Source organism: Mustela lutreola, chromosome X, assembly GCF_030435805.1.
Source record: "Mustela lutreola isolate mMusLut2 chromosome X, mMusLut2.pri, whole genome shotgun sequence".
Lineage (NCBI taxonomy): Eukaryota > Metazoa > Chordata > Mammalia > Carnivora > Mustelidae > Mustela > Mustela lutreola.
In genome coordinates, this window is record NC_081308.1 from 112,321,230 (window position 1) to 112,337,760 (window position 16,531).

A 16,531-nucleotide genomic window follows, 5' to 3' on the forward strand; every position below is an offset into this window, starting at 1 on the left:
GAGCCATCTTCTCACTAAGGAGGGCCAAAATCTCTAGCCAGACAAACCTGCTAAGCAGTTGTTGAACTGCAGTAATAACAGCAAATTTCATGTTTCGATTATAACAAAAATAGCAAAATTTCAAATATAATAAATAACAAATTTCAATTATAATGTACTCCTGCCCAAAACATAGAACAATTCCCTGCTGCTTATTATGCTAATCCCCGAACCCCACAGGCCAGTTATTCCGAGGCCCTCCATTAACTGGCCTCATGTAATAACCATCATAAGGTTTTTGCCTTCTCATTGCTCCGTTCCAGAAATATTCCCCCTAATTACCCTGAATTCACTGGCTTCTTGCTATTGCAAAGGCATAAGGTGCCTCCTTTGTTCTTAAACATGATACCAGCTCGGGTGTCTCTGAGGAAGAAGATTTAGGAGATCCCTTCTTTACCTCAATAAACATCTCAAGTGATATCAGCATGCTGGGGGAAATCCCTGTTCTTTGTGCTTGCTTTTCCCAAAATAGAAGATCACTATACTCAATTAAGACTCATTCTCAAAAGATGGGAGGGGGGCCTAGTGTCACAGTTGGTTAAGCATCCAACTCTCTGTTTCAGCTCAGATCATGATCTCAGGGTCCTGGGATTGAGCCCCGCATTAGGCCCTGCACTCAGCATGGAGTCTGCTTGAGATCCTCTCTCCCTCTCCCTCTGCTCCTCCTGATCATTCTCTCTCTCTCTCTCTCTCAAATAAAGAAATAAATCTTAAAAAAAAAAAAAGATGGGAAATGCATTCAGTAGAGATCAACAGTGTGAAACTTACCACCAAAAAAGGTAGTAAGGCTGAAAATATACAGATAAATTCTGAATGACAGAACTATAAAGAAAGGAAAGCATACCATTTGGAAGACATAATCTAACCCTTCTCCAGGGAACATGCTTTATCAGCAAGTTGAACTTAGCTACGTACTTTAACAGATTGATATCAGAAAGGCAACTATGACTTTCTAAAACTGCTATTTGGTTGGCCAAGTCTTAGAATCTTGGGCTAGGTAAAGCACAAGGCAGAACCTCCATAGAAAAATTTTCCAGAAAACGTTCTCTTGGTTAGAGATCATGACAAAGTCACTTTTTCATCTTCCCAATCTCATCTAAGTAACTTCAGGAACCTGGACATTGGAACTATAAGCGCAATATTCTGCCATGTCAGTTTGGCTTTGGTCTACATAGCTCTGTATTTCCTCAACCTGGTAACTTTGTTTTGTCATATTGTCTTTCCCGTCTCTCCACAGGGACACAATGCCCCTCTCATCAGGATCACACACATAGTAATGAGGTAGGGAGCACACATTGCTTAATTTTTCTCCAAACCATTCTCATTTGGGCAGCAGGGACTATGAGTAGTCACAGAGGTGATGATCCCTCCTAACTCACAAAGTTTCCCTTCTATGCTCACACTTAAAGATGGGCCTCTCTGTTCCTGCAAGGCTACCAGAATGCTATGCCAGAGTGCTACTAGTTTTCTACAAAGACACCTTCATTTCCCAGGAGCTTGAGTGGAGGAGGCCCAAATAACCTAGATGCCACTAGGTAATACAGTCCTTAGTCAGCAAGAACCTAGAATACGCTAGTTTAGCATTTGGCACTATGCACACTTTAGTAAATCTGAATGTCTTCAGGATTCCATATTCAAGGGAACAATGAAATGAAAGGTAGTGTCATACAGAGGCACTGGCTGGCTGACTGATCTTGACAATGGGACCTCTCTTCTGTGCACCTGGTTTCCTCGCCTGCAAAAGGATGGAGATAGTTTCCAAGGGCCCTTCCAGTTCTACCATTCTATGATTCTGTGAGTCAAGACTGTTATATTTTAAGTGTATCCAGAACATATTAATTCAGTAACATTTATTAACCACCTATTCTACGTAAGGTCTGGTGGAAGGCACCATGGAGAGCTACACAGATATAGGAGATAATCCCTGGCATTGAACGAGCTCAAAGTGTAATAATCATAGAATTTAGAAATCTAAGAAATGTCATATGATGATGTGTTAGATGAGCAGTATGTGCAGAAATTACTGGAAAGGTTTCAGGAAGGAAGACTCAAGAAGGGACGTGAAAGAAAGGTAGAATTTGGATAGGCTAGAAGTGGGTCAATTACGAAGCACCACTACAAAGCTTTTTTCAGTTCATATAATTCAATGACTCCTCTACACATCAAAATCACCTGCAAGGGTCAGTCCAGCAGGGTTTGATAGTGCCTTGATACAATTTCCTCTACAAAGAGCACAATGAGGCATAAGCGGTGAGCATAGAAGCAAACTGCTTATACTTCAGGGGTCAAGAGTCACTTAGTCATTCTTGCCACAAGAGAAGTCTGGGTATCTTGACCCCACCTATAGTCTGGTCATAAAGTTAAAAGAAACAGATAGGAAGCCAATTCCAGAAGACACTGCACTTGGTCCTTCCCCCAAGCTTTATCAGGAAATTGAATTTGACTAACACCATAATAGTCTTTGAGTAGCTGAACACCTCACAGTTGTCTGTGTCATTCCACTAGAATGTTCTGACATAACTGGCAAGCTGGTGGCCAAGCTTATGTGTTCACACAAGCTGGACAGGGTTTGGGCAGAAAACACCGAGAATGGTTCATGTGGTCAAAGCTAAAACTGGCATATTCACTCACATTTCCTAAATACCTCACCCTAAAAATAAATTAGGAAATCCTCTTTTTAAGCACTGCAAAATTTTCACTCTGCTTTTAAAGTCAATACATTTACCATAGATATAATTGTGTTTAAATATGAAATATATTTAAATACAGCTACCTACTGGAAATCCAACCTTTCCTTTTCAGTGTGTGTATCTGAATCTTCTAGACAAACTTACACAGAACTTCAGACTCTCAGAGTTGCAAGAGGCTTAGTGATAATCTAGCCCAATTTCCCATCCTAGGCAGGAATCCACTTTGAGACAGCAGCCCTGAGAGATGGCCACCCAGTGTCTTTGGAAACACTTCTAACAATATAGAACTAACTAGCTCCTAGATGGACAACCTTCTTTCATTTTATGTATTCGACCTACTGTCTGTCCACTGAAAATTATAGGATCCTCCTTTGAGAAGTCTAAACATGTAAAGGCAAAATCAAAAACAAAATATATAAATATACACTGGTACTACTAATACTGCATGTTTTTCATCAAGGGGTGCCCACATGCCTGACCAGATTTCTCCAGCCATCTGGCCAAACCAGAGCTGTGCCATGGGCAGCTATAAATCAACTTGCACTTGTTCCTAAGCACCTGCTACAGGCAAGACCCTATGATGAAAATGCAGGTCCAGATGTGCGGCAAGATCTATACTTCCTTAAGGCAAAAATGCAGCAGCCAGAGGATGTGGAATCTATACTCCTAGGCAATTTGAGGATGAAAATAGACAGCTCTCAGTCACTGGTGGTTCAGATGCCCTCACCTGCCTGAAGGCAGGGGACTAGATCAGCTGATATCCTGAGGTCTCCTTAAATTCTAATGCTAACAAAGGGGCCCATATTCTGCCTCCCAAATGCTATCCCCCACTGTGTGGTTGGTAGTGAATTATATATTCCAAAGAAAAGGTTGACCAGAAAGAGATTTCATGCCTCAGAGGCATGCTGGTGTCCTTTGTACAGCCTGTCATTAACTAGGCATAAGGCAGCCAGCACTCAGAGTGTTTGTGTGTCTCCACATGGGAGACACACACACAAACACACACATACAAAGAAACACACACACATGTGCACAAACAGATTCCACCACTCTCAGTTAAAAGGATTCATCACCAGTGTCCTCTCCCCTTTGGTCAGTTTTATGCTTTCCCATTCCACTCCTTTGCTCACACATTAACTTCTTTCTCCCTTCTCCCTCCCCAGCCCTATCCTCAAACATATTTACTCTATCTGGGTGGCTCAGTTGGTTAAGTGTTGGATTCCTGATTTCAGCGCAGGTCATGATCTCAGGGTTGTGGGATGGAGGCCTGCACTAGGCTCCATGCTCAGCTCAGTCTGCATGTCCCTTTCCCTCTGCTCCTCCCCTGGCTTGTTCTCTCTCTCTCTCTCTCTCTCCAATAAATAAATAAATAAATAAATAAAGTCTTTTAAAACTATTTACTCTATCACACAGATTGCTGGAACTCAAGGCAGTTCACAAACAACGTTATCCTTCATATCTGAGGGCAAAGCACAAGAAATAACTTGGGGGGAAAAGTGATCTTGGTAGAAAACTCAACCTGCCTCCACCAAACAGTAACTTAGCTAATTATAAGCTTCATCCCACAGGCAGTTTTGTTCAGAGGCCTCTGGAGCCTAAGTGGGACAGATTCAAATCAGATTCTGTCTGGCTCCCAGATACAGAAAGGGCCAAACGCCAATAGCCCCAAATTTCAAGTTCCCCTGGACAGCCAAACCAGAGGTTTCCTGGGCCCAGAATTACTAGCTCACTCAGGGCCTGGAAACAAATCTCATCCCTGTTTCAAATGGTTCCAACCACAAAAATTTAACTCTAAGATGGAAGGGTGTGGTGGCAGAAAGAGCTAGTGATTCAGCAGTGGGAGGACTGAAAGAGAGGGAGAATGATAGCGAGTTCGGCTTTGCACTTTCAAAAAGAAGCAAGGCAGGAAAAAAAGCAAAGACAACAACAAACAAAACAAAAACTTGGGGAGAATGGTGAGAAGGGAAACATTTTTTTTTGTTTAATGTTTCACATACTCCTGCCTGACCACACATGCTCATTTGTACCACACACAAGTACACACATACACACACCCCACCATAAACCTCAGACTGGAAAGCAGCTAAGAAGCCATCACCAACCGGACTTTGCCAAATACTTCACGAAGTCAGCAGCAACAGCAGCAGCAAAAGTGCCTTTGACAAAGAGCCTCTCTGACCTTCCTTTCCTAGCCCTGTTATAAACTGCCCCCCCTCGCTGTTATTCAAGCCAGCTGCAACGAGCAGAAAGTCTGGCAAAGCAGCCTGAAAAATCACTCTTGATGCACTGGGAAAGCCTGGAGCCCTTACAGAAGAAGGGCAAAATTGAGCTCCAAGAGACCAGAGCTCATTTAAATTACCACAAAGGTTGGCCAAGGAGGCCCCTCTTCCCTCCTATGGCCATGCCCCAGCATGGGAGCTCCATTTCCAGGTCACTGTAGTATATGAACTATAGCAGGCTCGTATCAGGTGTGGCTCACAGTCTACACATACTCCTTTTGGCTCCTCAGAGCTCTCCCCATAATAATCCTAAACCAATTAGCATTTCTCCCATCCCTAGAGTATATCAGCACACCCAGTAGTCATACCATTGTACCCTAGAATCCAACTGGCCACCTCCCTAGAGCAGCGACTGATACAGGATTCAAATAGTGGCTCTAGTATTAGCTTTACATCAAAGAAAAAATAACTTCAAGGCTAGTATCAGGCTCACACAAAATACAGAGTTGTTTATGTTGAGTGATCCTGAAAGAAACTTACATTTAATAAGCACATATGTACCACACAGGCGGCTAGTTTGTGGTACAAACTAGTTTGAGGCTGGAACTGATCTGCAGGTCCCCAATTCAGATGACTTTTCAATTTAATAGGTAGCAGAGAGCTGAGCTCTAAGGAAATAGGACCCAGAATAACAGAATAGGTCAGTTTTGTGGTATTGAGTTATGACCATGAGGGCTGCCCCAGCCCCAAAAGGGGTGGAGAAGAGGGAGTCTTTCACTAAGCACCTAAGGAGACCACTGAAAAGGAGAGGTGAATAACAAAGACAAATTCCTTTATTACCCAAGTGTGCCAGGGGTAACCCCAAATCAGTGCTATAAAATTGGAGTCAAAGGTCTTGGCCTTTTTAGGAAGCAGGTACTCTGCTATAAGCACAAAGAAATGAATTTGGTTGGCATGATCTAAGGACATAGCTTAAGAGGAAGTGCCATCCAAAGACCATCCACAAACTTCCCAGAAAGAAGGTTCTTCCTCTAGCCCCAAAGAAACCATCATCAGGTAACTCTACTCAATGGAAACTCACTCAAAGGCGAAGAAGAGTGTACATGTCCCCAGGATGAGGAAGAGGGTCAAATAGAAGATGCCCTTTTGCCGGGCCATCATGACTCGCCCATCACAGCAGAAGGTGTTCCTGCCTGGGAGTTTCTCCCACTTCCGTGTCACCTTCTTTCTCACCACCATCACAGACATGATTGGAATTCCTGGTCCAAAATGGGTTTTGTGATTACAAGAGGCAAGAAACAGAAGCTGAGCCCAGCTTTGATATCACGATGTCTGCTATTGCTGCCGCGGGGTCAAACATCATCAAAAGTCCAATTTCTAGCCCTAAGAAAAAGCACAAAAGGAAAAAAAAATGAGACAGGAACAAGAAAATGCAGTTCAATCTTCCTTTCCCACAGGTGGAAAGACGAGCACTGCCTGAAGGGGTAGGGGTAGGGAAGTGGGAAAAGTTTATCTCCAATCCACGTTTGTCCTCTAAAAGGAAAAAAGGTTAAAGGTTCTCCAAAAAAAAAAAAAAAAAAAAAAAAAGAAGGGGGCTAACATATCTTCTTAAGTAAATCCCTATGCTTCCAATATAATACTGATGATCTGATCATCATAAAACCCTGGAACTAGAAGGGATTTTATGGGTGATAACCCCAATTACTTTGTTTTGGAAATAAGTAAAGTTAAGACCATAGAGAGGAAGTAACTTGTCCAGCGTCCCACAGCTGCAAAGCTAAGCCAAGAAAACACGTAAGCTGACTTCCAGTCCAAGGCACTTTCCATATACCACACTGTTCTATAATCATCAGTAAGAGGACTCTAAAAACAATAGTAGAGTTTCTGTCCTTAAGGAGCCATTCCCTCCCCTCCTCCACTTCACCTTCTTTCTTCAATTAGCTACTCAAATATGAATCACACCCGGGAACAAGTCACCCTCTGGCAGGGCTAGGAGGTTCTGGACATTCTGTACACATACCCAGGTTGTATTTACTCAAAACAGATTTCCCCTAATCAAACCCTCTGCAACCTCCTGAGTTCGGGAAATGAACCAATCTTGCCAGCCTAGCCTAACATTTGCGGGAATCTTAATGAAACCACATCACAGACCTATAGGCGAAAGGCTGACTTAAGCAGGAGAGGTTTTGGAATGGTTGGGGGTGGGGGTGGGTGGACATGGCAGAGTCATGAGCTAAGAAACGTCATAAAGGTGCTTGCTTTCTGGGACATTTCATAAGTGCCATTTCTACTTGGCGTCCTGAACCCCGGGGGCCCAGCCTCTCTCAACCACTGTATCCCTTCTCCTCTCAGGTGTGGTGCTGTGGCCTCTATTTACTGACACCACATGCCCCACGCTGGCAAGAATGAGGTGGAAGCCTGCAGCCTGCCTGACTGAGAGAAACAACCAACCCAAAATCACTCTGGGCTGGAGAGGGCAAAGGTCCAAACAGAGACCAGGAGATGAGCAGGGAAATGAGAAAGCAAGAAGGCATGGCCAAGGGGAGGGAGCACCAGAGGTGCAGAGAACACTTCCTTTGTGTAAAACTAACCTGGAAAACAATCTCCTCCAGATAAACCGGCCCAGCGGGAGACCAGAGACCAGGAAAGGGAGCCGGGCCCTGGGAGAACAAAGATCAAAATCCATCGAGAGGCAGCGACCGGCCCACCAGCCGGGAACCGGAGGCCCGAGTCCGGGGCGGGCGGCAGGCGCGGCCTCGGGAGGCCAGCCCTGCCTCCGCCACGCAGCGGACCACCGCCCCAGGCAGGTTGGGACGCGCGCCACCTCCACACGCTCGTACACACTCACACACGCCCGCCACGTGTAGTCACCCGCGGCCAGGGGCTCGGCGGCAGCAGCCCGGCTGAAAAGGGCAGTTGCCTACGTCCGCGCGGCCGGGCTCAGCGGAGGGGCTGGCAGCCCACCATGCGGCCGAGCCCAGGAGACCCCAACCCCCACCCCTCGTTACCTGAACCCGGGAGACCGAACTCGGCCGGGAACTGAGGGCAGGAAGTGCACCTTCCCAGGGGACCGCGTCAGCTGCCAGAGGTGGCAGCGACTTCTCCTCCCCAGCCCGGAGGCTGCCTCCTCTTGACAAGGGGCCCCAATAGTCGGGGCCCTAAACCAGCTGTGGCAACCGCCCACCGCTGGCCGAATGGAACGCTCCTCACGTCACCAGGTCGTTCCAGTAGTTGCTCGCCTGCCATTGGCTGCTCCGCCTTGGTGCCTCCACCCCTGCCACCCCTGCCCCGAACTACCATTGGCTACTCCAAACGCCACTCGACGCTGCCTCCGCCCCACTCCCCCACCCATCTCCCGGCTTCGTGCCCACCTGCCAAGCCACAGCGAGCCTCCCTTTGGGGTCCGGGCGCCAATGTGAGAAGCGTCCCTTTCTACTGATATAGTTATGCAGAGACGGAGGTGAGGGGTAGTGCTGAAGGGACAAGGAGGGACGGACTACCAGCCTCCCCTCACACACAGGGTGAGACGCTGAAGCAACACTGGCTCACAGATCCTGGTGCTCACCCCATACTCGGTCTGCCCTGGGCCTCTTCCGCCCTACGTGCCTGAAATCGATCGCGACTCCAGATTTTACTCTTTATCAGCGTAAAAACAAGTCCTCTCCCTCCCGAGTCCCATTCAGTAGTTAGGGATCTCACCTCTGTCCCAGTCACCCTGGCCTGCATCTCTAAGGCTTCCTGAACACAACAAACATAAAAAGGAACTTGAAAGGGAGAGCTGTCCCCAGGAACGCAGAATCATTTTGCGGTACCGAAAACAAGTAATTGACTGTGATGAAGTTAGAGAAACTCTACTGCCAGTGCTTAAATTCTTCCAGGTAGGGAATGAAGTAAGGTTTCCAAGAAGGTTGTAAATTACTGTTCGCTTTGGAGAGCTTATGATAATTGGAGGGGGGCGGGGATACAAGGCACAATCCCCACCCACCAACCACATTGATTCTGTCCCTCTGCTTCCCCCCTCTGCAGCTGCTGCCAAAATGAGCTACTGCTCCTGATCTGAGTGAACCACATCCTTTAGAAGTTCGAGATTGGAGTGAAAAAAACAATTGAGAACAAGGGCATTAATATTATACAGAGGACTTTAAAAGACATCAGGTCTGTTTCTGCGAGTATGACTCTTGGCTTCCAAATACAAGGGGAAATATGAGAAAGGGCTGACGGTGGCCTCTCCTTACCCGTCACACTCTTGGGGATAGTGCCTAGGTTGCTAGCCAATTTCTGAGCTTGAATCAAGTTTCTCTAAGGTGAGAGTATTTGCAATTAATAGAGAGGAGATTGCCATAGCTCTTCCCAAGGCAGTTTTTGTGTGTGTTAGTTGAAGGACCATATACATGGTCAGGAACTATTTCTCCTTTACAGTATTTGGGTCCCACGTGATATGAAGAAAAAAGCTATTTAGTGATAATTACATTTGACACTTTCATGGCACCACCCTTCTATCAAAAATTTAAAAGGATTAAAAAATCGCTAGGTAATTCTCTAATGAGAGAGATGTGTTATAATTAATTTGTAGGGTAAAGTATGTCTTTATAAAGCTTCTATTGTTCCTTAGCACTCATGCTGATTATAATCATTGCTTTATTCCCTATAAACTGTAAGATCAGTATCATTGTCTTCAATTCCCCCCTTTAAATACTGGAGGGTGCTGGTACTGCACACACTTGGTATGGAAGGGAGAGGAACTTCCCTCAGCCCCATCAGACCCCTGGATTCTCAAACCTTTGTACACTAGATGCCCTTAGGCATAGCATGTTTACCCTAGCTGCCATCCCCCTGACTATGGAACAGTCACAAATAAATCTCTGCAGCTTCCAAACATACTTTGTCCATATCTCAGGCACAGGTGAAGCCCATGGAGTCCTGGAATCAATGTGTCACAGCAATGCATTCCTGGGCTCTGCCCCTCCCTGCTCTGGGTCACATCTCTCTGGGATTAAGTGGCTGTGTAGGTCAGGCTTGTTTTATTACTATCTGTTATGACTTGTGTTTACCACTAAAAGAAATATAAGTAAGATTTATATGGACAAACATTCCATAGCACTTCCTTCTCTGTAGTTACATCATTTCATATAATCCTTAAAGTCTTAATGCACACACACAACTAAATTTTGACTAAAAAATGAGCTTGTTTCTTTTTTCTCTTCTCTTTCCTTCTCCTCTCAACAAACCTCCCAGACTTTACGTATCCAAATGAGCACTGGTTCCCTTGAAGGGGAGTTAACAGTAATGTGATGAGCACTGGAAACACCACTGCAATCAGCTGCCATTGTGTGATATACATTTTGGTGTGCCTGTTTAAAGATACCTACCTGTCTCCACATTTATGGCTCCCATGCTAGTGTGTGTTGTGGATGTGTTGGTATAAAGCGCAGGTCTGAGGGCTGCCAGTGGACTACAGCTTGCCTACTAGTGTTGCTCCACGTATTTCTTCTGGAAACACCCAAAGACCCACTTAGTACTGCATCCAAGAACAGAGCCCCGAAATCAGGCCCCATCCTGCATTCCAGCTCATGACGACCCTTTTCTTTTGCTCTGCTTTCTCAAGTTTCAGCCCTCCTATGTTCCCTTGCCCTCCCCCCACACATGTGTGTCCCTTACCACCCTGCCTACCTGACCTGCACTCCTCTCCCAACTCCGTGGCTATAAATAAATACATATTTGTATAATGAATTGATGAGCAAAGGGAAGAACCATGGGACACCCTGCCCACACATAAGCAACTAGTTCTTAGGCAGCAGCTACTTCCCTGGGGCCCCAGCTGCTATGACTGGCACAGAAGAGGCAGAACAGAAGGCACAAAAGCTTTATGGCCAGATAGACCTGGATTCAAATCCTGGCTCTCAGTAGCTTGTATAAGCTTCTGTAAAATAGAGCTAATACGTACTTCATAGTGTTATAAGGGAGATTAGAGATAATGTGCAGGAAATGTCTTGCATATAGGAGAAACACGATGCTATATGTTATGATGAACGTCTATATGTAGCAAACCTGGCCCGCCTCCCTCCTTTACCTGTGCTGCTGACTAGGGGTAGAAGGGTACGAAGGAGGAAACCCATTCTTCACTTTGTTGAATCTGTGTCATCCGTGTTTTCTGAGCCTCTAAATTTGTCACTGAAGTTAATCCTTATCTGACTGACCTCTTGGTTTCCCAGTTCTAGGGGCACCCCCACTCCTGATTAGGAAAAGCTTGGGCAGTAATCTTGTTCTAGCCAAATGGCTGTTCTCTAGCACTGTTGTCTCAGATGAATCCCCAACACTGCTGAACTCAAACCAAGCCTCTGTCTCTGCCTGTGATACCTGTCTGCTCCTGCTGGTTCTCAATTTTGTTTCATCTCTAGACTGGATTTCTAGCCATTCCAGGCTGAATGGTTTTAGGTGCTGTGCTTGAACCCTCAACACTAGCCCTAAGACAACTCTCTCATCAATAAAGACCACTTATTAAGAACCTCTTCTGAGCCAGGGATTATGTTAGGTGTTTTATGTAAATGAGGTTCCTAGATTATGGTCTAAATTTGATATCCAAGTGACAGCATCTGATACTGACCCAGCACAGCCCTAGTCTCTGACTCTGTCCAGCCTTCTCATTCCAGGAGCTGACCTCAAGGGATTGTGTGGCCCGAAATATAAACTGGTTTATCAGCCAATCACTAAGTATGTACTGAGCACCCACAGTTTGCCCAGACTGTACTAAGCACTATAGGAAATACCAAGGAAGTATATGACATGATCCCAGCCTCTAAGGAACTTGAAATATTCAAATATTCAAAGACAGAAAAGACAAGCTCATGTGAAGTCATTAAATATTAATAAAAAACAGTGCAGAGTCTAGTTCTCAACTATGCACAGCAGAATCTCCAACTTTTTAAGGAGAGTTTGCCTCAAAGGTTTGTACCCTCTCAAATATCTTTAGTAGAAAAGTAAACTGGCAATTTTTTTTTCAGCAGGGCTATTCAGTAGTATCTCTTAATGTTTTTACATTTCATAGCCATTGACCCAACAGATCTACTTCTATTAAGAAATACTAACACACTGGGGTGCCTGGGTGGCTCAGTGGGCTAAAGCCTCTGCCTTCAGTTCAGGTCATGATCCAGGGTCCTGGGATGGAGCCCCACATCAGGCTCTCTACTTGGCAGGGAGCCTGCTTCCTCCTCTCTCTCTCTGCCTGCCTCTCTGCCTACTTGTGATCTCTGTCTGTCAAATAAATAAAAAATCTTAAAAAAAAAAAAAAGAAATACTAACACAAAAGTTCAAAGATCTATGTTCCAAGATGTTCAGTATAGCATTGCTTGTAATTGAAAAAGTCATCAAACAAACAAACAAACAAAATTATTGGGTAGGAGTACTATGCAGCTATTAAAAATAATGAGATATAGCATATATGCAGAAAGAACATGCCATTGCCTTTCTATATGTGTATATATTTCAATAAAAACTTTACATTAAAATTTAAGTTTTGGGGCACCTGGGTGGCTCAGTCAGTTAAGCCTCACTCTTGATTTCAGCTCAGGTCATGATTTCAGCATTGTAGGATCAATCCCCGTGTAGGGGAGCGTGGAGTCTTCTTGAGATTATCTCTCTCTGTTCCTCCCCCATCACCAAAAAATCTATTGTCTATCTATGTGCTGATATGCAAGTATGCCCAATATGTTAAGTTTAAAAACCCAGTATCTAAATGTTTATAAAATCCAACTTCTATCAAACAAAAAAAAACCTTATTTTCTCTATGTGTATATGTATATGATTTTGCATATGCATATTTTAGAAGTCTGGAAGGATATTTACCAAACAGTGTCACCTCTGGGGTACGAGGGTAGTAAACAAATTTTAAAGTTTTATTTTATTCACTTCCTTAATGTCTGAATTAATTACAAGAAACATTATTAATTTTAGAACTTAAAAAATAAAAATTTGAAAAAGTATTGTAAGGCTCTATATTTGTTCAGTACGGAAGAATAACCATGTGCATTAATCTACTCTCCCTCCTAAGACACCATTAGAATTATAGTAGAGGGATTTAAAAGGTATAAACCCACAACAAAGAAAAGGGACATCAGATGACAATACATGTCATCTGGAAGATAAAAAAATTGAGGGAAGGGGGCGTCTGGGTGGCTCGGTTGGTTAAGGAACTGCCTTCGGCTCAGGTCATGATCCCAGAGTTTCTGGATAGAGTCCGCATCAGTCTCCCAGCTCCTCGGGGAGTCTGCTTTTCCCTCTGACCTTCTCCCCTCTCATGCTCTCTCTTACTTGCCCTCCCTCAAATAAATAAATAAAATCTTTTTTTTTTTTAATGGAGAGAAGTGTGTTGACAGAATACACAGAACTAAGACCAATTTGTAGAGCCAACCAGCCCAGAAAAATGCCACACAGAACATTAGAGGACTCCAGGAAAAAGGGAAATCAGCAAAAGAGATGGTGTGGTGTGGTTAAGAGCTAGGAAAACTGGGGCACCTGGCTGGCTCCAGTCAGTAGAACATGCAACTCTTCATCTCAGGGTCTTGCATTCGAGCCCCATGTTGGGGCATAGAGATTACTTAAAATAATAAAATTTTTTTTAAATGAGCTATGAAAATTAAGGATACATTAAAGGCACAGAATGCAAGAAATAAACCAAAAAGGTGCAATAAAGAAATCCGGCGTAGAGGGTGGTGACTGGGTGGTTCAATCGGTTAACCATCTGCCTTCGGCTCAGGTCGTGATTCCAGTGTCCTGGGATCAAGCCCCACATCTGGCTCCAGATGGGTTAAGCCGCTGCCTTCGGCTCGGGTCATGATCTTGGGGCCCTGGGATGGAGTCCCGCATCAGGCTTTCTGCTCAGCGGGGAGCCTGCTTCCCTCTCTCTCTCTCTCGCTCTCTCTGCCTGTCTCTCTACCTACTTCTGATCTCTGTCTGTCAAATAAATAAATAAATAACATCTTTTAAAAAATAATTAAAAAATAAATTTTTTTTAAATGTCATTTTCCAATAATTAAGGCAACCAGGACATGGAATGATATAGAGCAACCAACAGAGGTTGTAACATTGGAACTACAAAGAAGAAAATATAATCAAGGCCCATCCTTTGGTTTTACACAGATATATATTTATATACTCATAATAATGTAAACACTATCCTTATTGGTTTTCAACTTTTGAAATTCAACCTAGAGATAAATCACAGAAAACTTAATTGTGATTACAAAGTATAAAGTAAATGTTTACAAACTTAATGTAAAAGCATAGCATACAGAAATTGGAAAGTACACGAAATTAGGAGGTGGAAAATTGTGTAGAGGCACTAATATGCCAATTGTAGAAAGTAGAGAATCAAGAGATATTATCTGTAGATGATGGAACCAAAAAACAGAGATTTATGTGTCTTATATAAAGGCACAAAGAGGGGCGCCTGGGTGGCTCAGTGGGTTAAAACCTCTGCCTTCAGCTCAGGTCATGATCTCAGGGTCCTGGGATCGAGTCCCACATCGGCATCCTTTGCCTCTCTGCTCAGCAGGGAGCCTGCTTCCTCCTCTCTCTCTCTCTCTGCCTGCCTCTCTGCTTACTCGTGATCTCTATCTGTTAAATAAATAAATAAAATCTTTTAAAAAATAATGAATACTGTTATGCTGAAAATAAATTAATTAATTTTTTAAATAAATAAATAAAGGCACAAAGATAACCCAGAAGACATACAAACCAAAAGATATACATTAGAATGGTTGTCCCTGGAAAAGTGTACTAAGCAGAAGAATTAAAGAGAGTAATAAGAGTGATGTATTTGGGGGCGCCTGGGTGGCTCAGTGGGTTAAAACCTCTGCCTTCAGCTCAGGTCATGATCCCAGGGTCCTGGGATCAAGCCCCGCATGGTGCTCTCTGCTTAGCAGGGAGCCTGCTTCCTCCTCTCTCTCTGTCTGCCTGCCTCTCTGCCTACTTGTGATCTCTGTCTGTCAGATAAATAAATAAAATCTTTAAAAAAAAAAAAAGAGTGATGTATTTGGAGGAAGAGAGTGGCGGTACAGCTGTGTTAGTGAGCTAACTCCTACCTATTAGTGCAGCAAGTCACTAGAGGATGTTTAGAGCTGGTAAACCAATGACTGACAGTATACACATATCATTCAGAGAAAAGAGATAACTGCAATACTCCCCTTACTGGTCTCCCTGATTTCACCCTTGCTCCCTTTTGGTCTATTATTAACACAGCAGCAAGAAAGATTCTGGTGTAGCTCTTTTTTTTTTTTTAAGACTTATTTATTGTTTTTTTTTTTTAGAGAGAGAGCATGGTGGGAGGAGGTGGGGTGGGGTGCAGAGGGAGAGGGAGAGAGAGAGTCTCTAGCAGACTCTGTGCTGAGCATGGAGCCCAATGTGGAGCTGGATTCCATGACCCGGAGATCACAACCTGACCAGAAACCAAGAGTCAGATGTTTAACTGACTGAGCCATCTAGGGGCCCCTGGAGAGATTCTTTTTTTTTTTTTTTTAAATATAATTTTTTATTTTTTATAAACATATATTTTTATCCCCAAGGGTACAGGTCTGTGAATCACCAGGTTTACACACTTCACAGCACTCACTAAAACACATACCCTCCCCAATGTCCATAATACCACCCCCTTCTCCCAAACCCCCTCCCCCTAGCGAAATAAGTCAAGCGGAGAAAGACAACTATCATATGATCTCCCTGATATGAGGAAGTGGTGATGCAACATGGGGGCTTAAGTGGGTACGAGAAGAATAAATGAAAGAAGATGGGATTGGGAGGGAGACAAACCATAAGTGACTCTTAATCTCACAAAACAAACTGGAGAGATTCTTTTAAACGCTCACTCAGATCTTGCCACCCACAGCTTGCCCAATGGCTTCCCATCTGTGAAATAATAGAAAAAATATATATACATGTCCCCAGTTCATGGCACAAAGCTAAAACCCTTGTAAATTCCTAAGTGGTAAGAGCACTATGAGCATCTTTTGTTCTAATGTTTGGTCTTCGACCCGGTTCCTGACACACGGGTTCTGAAACACTTATAATTTCCTGGGTGATAGAAGCATCCTTTGTTCTAATGAGGCAACTCTGGGTGGGCTCTTGGGTGGCTCCTGGGTGGAGGCTGGTCACCAGAAAGTGGAATTTTCAGCCCCACCTCCATCAAGAGAAGAAGGGAGAAGAGTAGAAATGGAGTTAATGACTGAATGGAGTTAATGAAGCCTCCATAAAGATCCCAAAAGTATAGGATCCAGAGAGCTTGCTGCTTGATGAAAACATCTATATGTCGGGAAGGTGACACACCCCAACTCCAGAGGGACAGGAGATCCTACACTCGGGACCCTCCTAGCCCTTACCGTATGTAGATATATCATCTCCTTCTGGCTGTTCATCGGTATCCTTTAGGATATCCTTTAATAACCTGACAAACCTAACTGCTTCCCTGAGTTTTGTGAGCTGCTATAGCAAACTAATCAAACCCCAGAGGGAACCATGGGACCCTCAGATCTATAAGTAGTGGGTCAGAAGCACAGGTGACAACCTGGACTTGCCGTTGGTATCTGCAGGCGG

The 16,531-nt window shown here is 44.1% G+C and overlaps 1 protein-coding gene across 2 annotated transcripts in view; it reads right to left on the minus strand.

The window, feature by feature from the left end:
• Positions 1–8,159, minus strand: part of ZDHHC9 (zinc finger DHHC-type palmitoyltransferase 9) — a 32,529-nt gene extending 24,370 nt beyond the window's left edge. Inside the window, exons 1-3 of one of the 2 annotated variants that reach the window (XM_059156452.1) lie at positions 7,957–8,159; positions 7,540–7,608; positions 6,030–6,331 (exon numbers count right to left, since the gene is read on the minus strand). In XM_059156452.1, the coding sequence (XP_059012435.1) occupies positions 6,030–6,196 (167 nt within the window). In that variant the 5' untranslated portion in view covers positions 6,197–6,331; positions 7,540–7,608; positions 7,957–8,159. The remainder of the gene's footprint in view (positions 1–6,029; positions 6,332–7,539; positions 7,609–7,956) is intronic. The other variant, XM_059156453.1, reaches the window with a different exon arrangement.
• Positions 8,160–16,531: the final 8,372 nt, after the last annotated feature.